This window comes from Nothobranchius furzeri, chromosome 5 (assembly GCF_043380555.1).
Source record: "Nothobranchius furzeri strain GRZ-AD chromosome 5, NfurGRZ-RIMD1, whole genome shotgun sequence".
NCBI lineage: Eukaryota > Metazoa > Chordata > Actinopteri > Cyprinodontiformes > Nothobranchiidae > Nothobranchius > Nothobranchius furzeri.
The window spans coordinates 80849618-80860120 of NC_091745.1; the positions used below are offsets into that span (position 1 = coordinate 80849618).

The window sequence follows — 10503 nt, forward strand, 5'->3', positions numbered from 1 at the left end:
CGCTTTTCGCTAGCTTACAACTCTCCGAACAGTTCTCCGCTGTAGTATTTTTTTTTTGTTTTTCCTTCTTCTTTTGACGTATATCCAAGTGTTACCGTTTTAAATGTGTACCAGGTCTTTAGTTAGTTTTATACTGAGGCGGTTTGTCGTATTTACGGGTCTTTAAAAGGTTTATAAAGGTTGGAGTCCAACTGTAAACAGGAGACGCTCTAGAATGTAACCGCTCTCGCCGCCATCTTGCCGGCCTTTCTTCTTCTTATTGTTCCACAAAGACTGGCAGGCTGAATGGGGCTCGAACCTGCAACCTTTTGGTTACAGGCCAAGCACTGAGATCCTCTGCCACCATGCTGGGTCTTCATCCTGATTCTGACAGAACTTTCTTCTAACCTGGTTGGACACCAGGTGGTGCACTGTCACCAGTAAGCAGCTGGAGGCCTGTCAGCTCATGTTACAACATCAAATCATCTCTATTACGTATGGTTGGTCACTAAACTCAATAAGTGTTATTAAAATCTACCTGAAGTCATCTTGGTTTGATCGCCGGGTCCAGACCAGCAGCTCCAGTGTGGATGGTCTTCAGACCTCCACTATCACAGTCTGGTGCCAACCCCAACCCTAACCCGGCCCAGCAGGGGGGAGTGATTGGTGGACAAGCTACAACCACCATGGCCACCACCACCGACATGAGCAAGTGTCAGACGGAGGCTGGAAGAGGACACAGCCCAGCTCTGGGTTGACTGCTGATGTGGACGCCTACTTGGTGAGCACGAGTGTGAGTCCCAACACCGAGGTGTGTGCAGGTTAAAAACACATCTTTACTACAGCTGAACTGATTTCTCCCCCAAAAGATTCAAACTGGACTAAAAACCGTTGGAAGTTGAATGGCTGACGTTGTTCAGGACAGCCTTGTCCTGTCTGCTGATCCTGTTTCATGTTGTCTTCATGCTCCCGTTCATAAATATTCTGTCACATAAAACAGTTTCTTCTGAGTTCTTGTATTTGGCAACACTTTAATCCATTCACTCGATGATCATTTAAATTAAATTTCATTCACCCGACAACTAGCTTTCAAATGATGAAGATGAAGAAGGTGATGATGAGGATGATGATGAAGGTGATGATGAAGATGATGATGAAGGGAACAAGACAAACCATCCTGAAAGCAGAGCTGTGGAAATCCTGAATGGTTTAATAACCAACCCTGAATGAATGAATGAATGAATGAATGAATAGTTACCCCTGATCGAGTCTTTGTGCAGACATCTGGGATCAGTCTGCTCTGCTGAGAGGAATCTTAAGCAGGATTCCGGCTAGAATGTGTTTTCCTTCTTCCCGCTCATGCTGCTGGGATCCGGGCTATTCCCTGTGTCAGCGTCTGTGCTGAGTGTTTTTTTAACCAGTTGGGAAAGGAGGGAAGAACGTTCTCAGATTTCACTCCAACACTGCTCCCTCTGAAACGTGGCGGCTTTTACTTTGAAGGAGTTTTTCTTTTATTTTCTGGACGCTCGTGCCGCAGGAGAGACGGAGTCATGGCGACCTGAGGATTAAATCAGTTTATCAGAGAGGATGAGGATCGATCGGGATTGTTCACCCCCCCCCCAAGTCCACCTAGGAGCTAGACATTAGTGACCCAAGGGCTTTTAACTTTTATGTTTATAGAAGAATGGCTGAACCAGCTGTTTGTGTGTGAGATCTGGGCTCAGGTGGGATAAATGAGCACCCGATGCACTGGAGAGGAATGATCCCGACCTGGGAAAACCAACATGGTAAGACTGTTTCCCTTCAGTTTCACAGAGAAGAGTTGAAACTCCTGATGTTCAGCATCTGGATTCAGGAGGAAAATGTTTAACTCATGTCTGAAAATCCTGACTAGAGAACCTGACTGCAGCCATGGGGAGGAGCATCATTTAGCATTTTTCAGTCTACATTTAGAAAACAAAGCTATGTTGGCGTTACACATGGTGTAGTACTGAGATAGAGCAGCCCTAACCCTAGAGACATGACAACTTCCACACACATGAACATAACCCTGCGTGGCGGCATTGTGGGTAAACTCTTCATGACAGTAAAAGAAGGTGTCAGACTGCAAAGATGTGATGAAGGAAACAGCTGGCTCTGAGACACGTTGAGAGCCCCCAGGTGTTCTCCAGGCTGCTCTGAGTGAGGTGGAAGACCAAAGTGAAGCTAGCTGATGATGAACTTTACAGCAAAAACCTGATTAACACACAAATGTGAGCAGGGTGGTGAGCAGCTGTTTACAAAAAAGGTCAAACTGCAAATTTTAGGTTTAAACATTCAAACATTTTTTCTTCCTCGTTTCAAAGCGTTCCTGAGGTTTCACGTTTCTAATCGGTTCCACATGCAGAGCAGACAGAGCTGGGTTAACGTGCCACATGGAAACCAGGAGAGGCTCTCAGCCTCCTCTACCCTCCCCTTGTGTCTCTACTGCTCAGCGCCCAGACATTTAGGCAACGCTTGGATTTCTAACTTCTCAGTGGGCGGGGCCTAGTTGTATCATCCTTTGTTGTTTTGTGTTGAGCACGCAGTGTCTGGTCAACAACCTGGTCATGTGTTAAATACCAAAGGCATTATTATTATTACTATTATTGTTGTTGTTGTTAATATTGTTGTTGTTATTATTATTAGCCATAGAGGCTAGCCGCCATCTTAGGTGGGTCTCCATTCACCTCCAGTGCATTCGTTTCTACTGAGGAAGGGCTTACCCAACTAAAAACACATTTTATCAATCTTGTCCACAAAATCAGGGCTCTATGCAAGATCTCACCCCATGGGGTCAGAATGACTACAAGAACTACATGGGGGACTATAAATCATCTGCAGAGAGGTGGGACCAAAGCATCAACATATATACTGGACAATTCATGTCCATAGGCTAGAATTTTAAGGTTTTGTTCCCAAATGGGAGGTTCCCACCATCGCCATTTTGACTGTGTCACACGTCCCGTCACATCCAGAATATCCAAAGATGGGAAAAGAGGTGGAGCTGAGGGTGGGGCTGTTACGGTTGGAACAAATGAACCAATGTAGCTACTTAGCTAACCCAAGAAGCTAAGAAGAGCTCCGGGGACCGGGGTATGGACTGGTGTGGGAAGGGTTAATGAATAATCTATAGCTTATTAAACCATTCAGTCAGACTGAATTTACAACCCAGACATCACAAGTCCTCTCACATACTTAACAAGGTTTCGCTACAAGCATCTATGTCACGTTGCGAGTTAGGAGGAGGTGTGGACCCAATATGCAGACACCCAGAACGACATGAGGCAGGAGTGGATGTAAATGAAATTATTCCTTTATTAGGAAGAGGAACAAAAAATCCAAAAAGGGCTGAAAGTCAAAAACAGTGTCCTGGAAACCTGGAGACAAAAGCTCACTTAAAGAGCACAAACCTAGAGACCTGGTGACAAGGAACAAAACAACGCTGACACAAACAATGGACCGACAAGTCAGAGTGACAAGACAAGGTTTTTATAAACAGAGAGGAGCAATTAGGGTGTGTGGAGTGAGGGCTGGAGGGAAAGCAGGTGAATACAATTATCTAAATGGGGAACAGAACCAGAGGGCAGATTAACCTAAAACTATAAAACACGAAACTAAACCTAAAGCCTCAGGGCCAAAAATAAACAACTAATAACTAGACGGATGAGGAGGACTAAATAAAGATTGATTAGGAATGGGGAATGATTAGAAAGACACCTGAGGGAAGTCTACAGAGGGCTGGGGATAATAATGGGACACAAGAGGAAAACCTGGAGTGGTAACTGGAGGGGCTGGGGAACAAAGGGACAGAACATGACAATCTAGCTTACACTCCATAATTTCATCCATTGTCTGTTATCCTGTACAGCCAACATTTCATTCATACTTTGTCATGTATACTTATGAGTTCAGAAATATAGAATTAAATTAATTTTATAAACTATATCCTCGACTCTGTCTGAATTAATAGGAAGTGTGAGTTTCCCTGAATAGTCTAAAGAACCTACGGTAATATTAAATCCAATATTCAAAGACCAATCAGATTGATAATTCATATTTATATGGAATATCACATCTTGTTGATCATTTAACAGACATGTAGCAAACATCTGCCACGCTAAACCAGTATATATGTCAACGTGCCAGACGTGTTTCCCTGCTTAAGCCGGTGCATGTGCAGGCCTGTTTGACGTCTGCTAGAGAGCATCTGGATGATCCAGAAGAGGACTGGGAGAATGTCAAACGGTCAGATGAAACCTACATAGAACTTTCTGGTAAAAACTCTACTTGTCATGTTTGGAGGAGAAAGAATGCTGAGTTGCATCCAAAAAACTACACCTTCTGTAAAGCATAGGGGTGGAGTCATCATGCTTTGGGCTGTTTTTCTGCCAAGGCACCAGGACGACTGATCCGTGTAAAGGAAAGAATGAACGAGGCCATGTATCGTCAGATTTTGAGTGAAAACCTACTTCCATCAGCAAGGTCATTGAAGATTAAACGTGGCTGGATCTTTCAGCATGACGATGATCCCAAACACACCGCCCAGGTAACGAAGGAGTGGCTTCATAAGAAGCGTGTCAAGGTCTTGGGGCGGTGTGGCCAGTCTCCAGATCTCAACCCCTCAGAAAATCTTTAGAGGGAGATGAAAATCCGTGTTGCCTAGCAACAGCCCCAAAACATCCCTGCTCTAGAGGAGAGCTGCAAGGAGAAATGGGCCAAAATACCAGCAACAGTGTGTAAAAACAAACTGTTTGACCTCGGTCAACAAGGGGTACATAATAAAGTATTTAGATGGCTTTTGTCATCGTCGTCGTCTTCCTCCGCTTATCTGGGTCCGGGTCGCGGAGGCAGCAACCCAACTAGGGAGCTCCAGGCTGTCCTCTCCCCGGCCTTGTCCACCAGCTCCTCCGGCAGGACCCCAAGGCGTTCCCGGACCAGATTGGAGATGTAACCTCTCCAACGTGTCCTGGGTCGACCCGGGGGCCTCCTGCCGGCAGGACATGCCCGAAACACCCCCAGGGAGGCGTCCAGGAGGCATCCTGACCAGATGCCCAAACCACCTCAACTGGCTCCTTTCAATCCAGAGGAGCAGCGGTTCTACTCCGAGTCCCTCCCGAATGTCCGAGCTCCTCGCCCTGTCTCTAAGGCTGAGCCCAGCCACCCTACAGAGGAAACTCATTTCGGCCGCTTGTATCCGCGATCTCGTTCTTTCGGTCATTAACCAAAGCTCATGACCATAGGTGAGGATTGGGACGTAGATGGACCGGTAAATCAAGAGCCTGGATTTCTGGCTCAGCTCCCTCTTCACCACGACAGATCGGCTCAGAGTCCGCATCACTGCAGACGCTGAACCAATCCGCCTGTCGATCTCCCGATCCCTCCTACCCTCACTCGTGAACAAGACCCCGAGATACTTAAACTCCTCCACTTGAGGTAGGACCTCTCCCCCTACGCGGAGTTGGCAAGCCACCCTTTTCCGGTCGAGAACCATGGTCTCAGATTTGGAGGTGCTGATCCTCATCCCAGCCGCTTCACACTCGGCCGCGAACCTACCCAGCAAGAGCTGGAGGTCAGAGCTGGATGAAGCTAGGAGGACCACATCATCCGCAAAAAGCAGAGACGAGATTCTCCTGCCACCAAACTCGACACACTCCACACCACGGCTGCGCCTAGAAATTCTGTCCATAAAGGTAATGAACAGAACCGGTGTCAAAGGGCAGCCCTGGCGGAGTCCAACCCTCACCGGGAAAAGGTCCGACTTACTACCGGCTATGCGGACCAAACTCACGCTCCTCTGGTAAAGGGACTGAATGGCCCTTAACAGAAAGCCACCCACCCAGTTGTACCCAATGTGCAGCAGTACCGGGACCAGAGTGAATAGGGTGTGTATGGGGAGCATGAGTGGGTGTCCGGCGTGCATTTTTGTAAGTCTTGGGTTGTATGTGCATGTGTGAGCATGAGGGAGGGAGGGAGGGAGTGTGTGACTGTGTTTGTGGATGACTGTATGTGTCAGGTGGGGCCTTTGGGTCTTCCCCTCTCCTGGAACTTCTCTTGATGATATAGATCTTTGTGCCCCCTCCCCCTGCCACACCTGGTGTGGGGGCTTGTGCCTTGGTCTGCCTGAGTGTTCGTGGCAACCGGGTCTGGGGGTTTAAGATTTTGGCATCTGCCTGATAGATCCCGGTGGCTGCCTGGTGGGGTCTGGGTCCCTGGGCTCTGCTGGGTCCCCGGCGGGGGTGGTCGCCCCTGGGTCCCGGGTCGCTGGGTCCGGGTCGCTCGGCCGGCTAGGGGGTGGGAGGCTGCGGGCGGGCCTGTGGGCTTGCCGCTGATATCTCCAGGGACTCTGCCGGCTGCTGGTTGTGGCCCCCCGGGGCGATCCTCTGTGCCTCTCGAGGGGGGCGGGGGCCTTCCTGGTTGCAGTCTCCTTGGGGTTCCTACGTTCTGGGGCAGCGCCTGGATCTCTGGGACTTGGAGCTCCCCCCGTCTCCTGCGCATCTTTGGGGGGCGGATCTGTGGTCCCTCACACTCTCTATTGGGCGCTCCTATAGAGAAACCTTACATAAACAAGCGCGTGTACACACACAGGTGCTCACATGGTGCTCTCAAAAGTATGGGCTTGGGCACGTTCAACACAGGTCTTAAGACTATGGTGGGCACTTAATGCATTGTGATTTTTATCGTGATTCTTCAGTTAAACAATGCTGATTATATATATATTTTTTTTCTTCAAGTTGACGCAGTGATAGGTAGATCTTGTTGTATTGTTGTTGTGTCCCTTTTTTGTGTCCTTTTGTTTTTTTTCTTTGTCTTTTTCTGCAGGTCTAGAAGCAGACTCTTGTTCATTATTGTTTATTTTTGTGGACCCCCCCCCCCCTCTCCCTCTCTCTGCCAACCTTTTCTTTTCCTTTCTCTTTCACCTCTGTCTCCGTGTCTGGTCGGAATTACAAAGCATTCAACAACAATAACAATAAAGTTTTAAGTATCAGGCGTGACATTAAAAGCAGACGCTTTGATGCTCCACCTGAGAGTAAATCTGTAAGGCTTGTCACCAGCATTCAGACATCAATTCTGCTTGCTTCACAGCCAGACAGGACACGGTAAACAAAAAAAAAAAAAAAAGAAAAAAAAAAGAAAGCCACCCACCCCATACTCCTGGAGCGTCCCCCACAGGGTGGCCCTGGGGACACGGTCATAAGCCTTCTCCAAATCCACAAAACACATGTGGATTGGTTGGGCAAACTCCCATGCCCCCTCCATCACCCTTGCAAGGGTATAGAGCTGGTCCACAGTTCCACGGCCAGGACGAAAACCACATTGCTCCTCCTCTATCTGAGATTCAACTATCGATCGGACCCTCCTCTCCAGTACTTTGGAGTAGACCTTTCCAGGGAGGCTGAGGAGTGTGATCCCCCTATAGTTGGAACACACCCTCAGGTCACCCTTCTTAAAGATGGGGACCACCACCCCGGTCTGCCACTCCACAGGAACTGCCCCCCGATGACCACACAATGTTGCAGTGACGTGTCAACCATGACAGCCCTACAACATCCATAGCCTTGAGATACCCAGGACGAACCTCATCTGCTCCCGGGGCTCCGCCGCTGTGTAGTTGTTTGACTACCTCAGCAACTTCTGCCCCCGAGATTGGACAGTCCATCCCCAGGTCTCCCGGCTCTGGTTCCTCCTCGGAATGCGCATAGGTGGGATTGAGGAGCTCCTCAAAGTATTCCTTCCACCGTCCAACTATTGCCCCAGTTGACGTCAGCAGCTCCCCATCCACACTGTAAACAGTGTGAGCGAGTTGCTGCCTTCCTCTCCTGAGGCGCCGGACAGTTTGCCAGAACCTCTTTGGAGCCGATCGATAGTCTCTCTCCATGGCCTCACCAAACTCCTCCCACGCCCGAGATTTTGCCTCGGCAACTGCCACTGCTGCACCCCACTTGGCTATCCGGTACCTGTCTGCTGCCTCCGGAGACCCACAGACCAGCCCCGCCCTGTAGGCCTCCTTCTTCAGCCTGACGGCTCCCTGAACCTCTGGTGTCCACCAGCGGGTACGGGGGTTGCCAACACGACTGGCACCGGCCAACTTGCGACCACAGCTAGCAACAGCCGCCTCAACAATCGCAGAACGGAACAAGGCCCACTTGGAGTCGATGTCCCCCACTGCTCTCAGGACGCTGTCAAAGCTCTGCCAGAGGTGGGAGTTGAAGACCGTCTTGACAGGTTCTTCTGCCAGGTGTTCCCAGCAGACCCTCACTATGCGTTTAGGTCTGCCAGGTCTATGCGGCATCTACCCCTGCCATCTGATCCAACTCACCACCAGCTGGTGATCAGTTAACAGCTCCGCTCCTCTCTTCACTCGGGTGTCCAAAACATACAGCCGCAGGTCAGATGATACGACTACAAAGTCTATCATCGACCTGTGACCTAGGCTGCCCTGGTACCAAGTGTACCGATGGGCATCCTTATGTTTGAACATGGTGTTCTTTATGGCCAAACTGCGGCTTGCACAGAAGTCCAATAACGAAACACCACTCGAGTTCAGATCAGGTGGGCCGTTCCTCCCAGTCACACCCCTCCAGGCCAAGCTGTCATTGCCCACGTGAGCATTGAAGTCCCCCAACAGGATAATGGAGTCCCCTGATGGAGCACTATCTAGCACTCGTCCCAGGGACTCCCAAAAGGTTGGTACTCTGAACTGATATTTGGCCCATAAGTACAAACAACAGTCAGGACCCGTTCCCCGACCCGAAGGCGCAGGAAAGCTACCCTCTGGTCCCCCGCGGTAAACCCCAACACACAGGCAGAGTCTTGGGGCTAACAAAAAGCCAACCCCAGCCCTCCGCCTCTCACCCGTAGCAACTCCAGCAAAGGAGAGTGTCCAACCCCTCGCAAGGACTTGGGTTCCAGAGCCAATGCTATTTGTCAAGGTGAGTTCGACTATATCTAGCCGGTACCGCTCAACCTCTGCCACAAGCTCCTGCTCCTTCCCCGCCAGCTAGGTGACGTTCCATGTCCCAAAATCCAGTTTTCTTGTCCGGGGGTCGGACCGCCAAGGCTCCCGCCTTGGTCTGCCACCCAATCCACACTGCACCGGACCCTTCGTGTTCCTCCTGCGGGTGGTGGGTCCACAGTTGGATGAGCCCATGTATCCGGTTCGGGCTGGGCCCGGCCGGGCCCCATGGGCGAAAGCCCGGCCACCAGGCGTTTGCTCACGGGCCCCAACCCCAGGCCTGGCTCCAGGGTGGGACACCGGTAACCCTCCGGGCCGGGTACTCCGACTCCTTGATAGTTCATCCATGAAAGATCCTCTGAACAGTTCTTTGTCTCACCCTTCACCTAAGACCAATTTGTCCTGGGAGACCCTACCAGGGGCACTAAGTGCCCCAGAAAACATAGCTCCTGGGATCATTAGGGCACTCAAACTCCTCCACCACGATAAGGTGACGGTTCAAGGAGGACTTTTGTTATTAAGCAAATACTAATTTTCCACCATAGTCAGCAAATAAGTGGTTTCTTTCTCATTTTGTCTCTCACAGCTGAGGTACACCTCTGAGGGAAACGCCACGCCTCTCTCACCTTTTTAAGCGGGAGATCTTGCACACTCGGAGGCTGACTAAATACTTTGTTGACCCACAGTGTCAGTAAGGTTTTGGATGGGATTTATTCATTTTCTTCTAAACACAGTAAGAAAAGCTGTCTGTAACCTGTTAAGGCTTGTGCTTGTGTGTCCATGAGCCTTTTAGTAAACCCTAAACTGTCCCGAGGGCCTCATGGATGATATGCAGGAATGTATCCGGATGTGCAGAAGAGAGGAAAAATACAGGGAAGGCAGAAGGAAGGACTCGGAAGGTGTTTGATCATAAAACACCGACTGTCAAAGTGTGTGAGGTTAATAAAGACATGCTAGGTTCAATGATGCGAGCGAGTGTCGTAGCAGCATGGTGAAATACAGATAAACAATCCATCAGATAACGGTACTGGAGCAGGCTGAAGCACAGCCTGGACTGAGACCAGACCGGTGAAACAAACGTGCTTTGGCTCCTGGGCCAGCGCCTCTTAGACTGGTCCTGATCCTGTTGCATTGGTGTTTCTGCTGTGGCTGACCCTGGGCCTGTTGGGTGATGACTGGTGTGTACAAACCAGACTCTGTCAGGGCGAGCCTTACACATCCAGAGGAATAAAGGGATACTCTCAACTGTCCCGGATGGATCCAAGAAGAGAAGATTTCTCAAGCACCTGAAACATTCTTGCAGCTGAGTGGAGGAACAGGGGGATGATAGAAAGCGGGAGATGTGGAAGAGACTCCAAGTCACAGAGGGATGGACATGCTCTTTTTGTTTGGGAAGGATTTCATCCTAATGGAACCAAGTCAGCTTCAGTGCTGATCCCTGATTGTTCTGTTGATTGTCCCTCTCTTCCTGCCGTATTTATTCACATAACCTTCTACCTCATTTCAATGAAAACGTGTCAAAATCCTGAAAAATTTGATTGCAGTCAGAC

General features: G+C 49.7%; 1 protein-coding gene across 1 annotated transcript in view; it reads left to right on the plus strand.

Annotated features, from left to right (window-relative positions):
- Nucleotides 1-1641: 1641 nt before the first annotated feature.
- Nucleotides 1642-10503, plus strand: part of gask1a (golgi associated kinase 1A) — a 25745-nt gene continuing 16883 nt past the window's right edge. Inside the window, exon 1 of the mRNA XM_015975863.3 lies at nt 1642-1766. Within this exon, the coding sequence (XP_015831349.3) occupies nt 1764-1766 (3 nt within the window). The 5' untranslated portion in view covers nt 1642-1763. The remainder of the gene's footprint in view (nt 1767-10503) is intronic.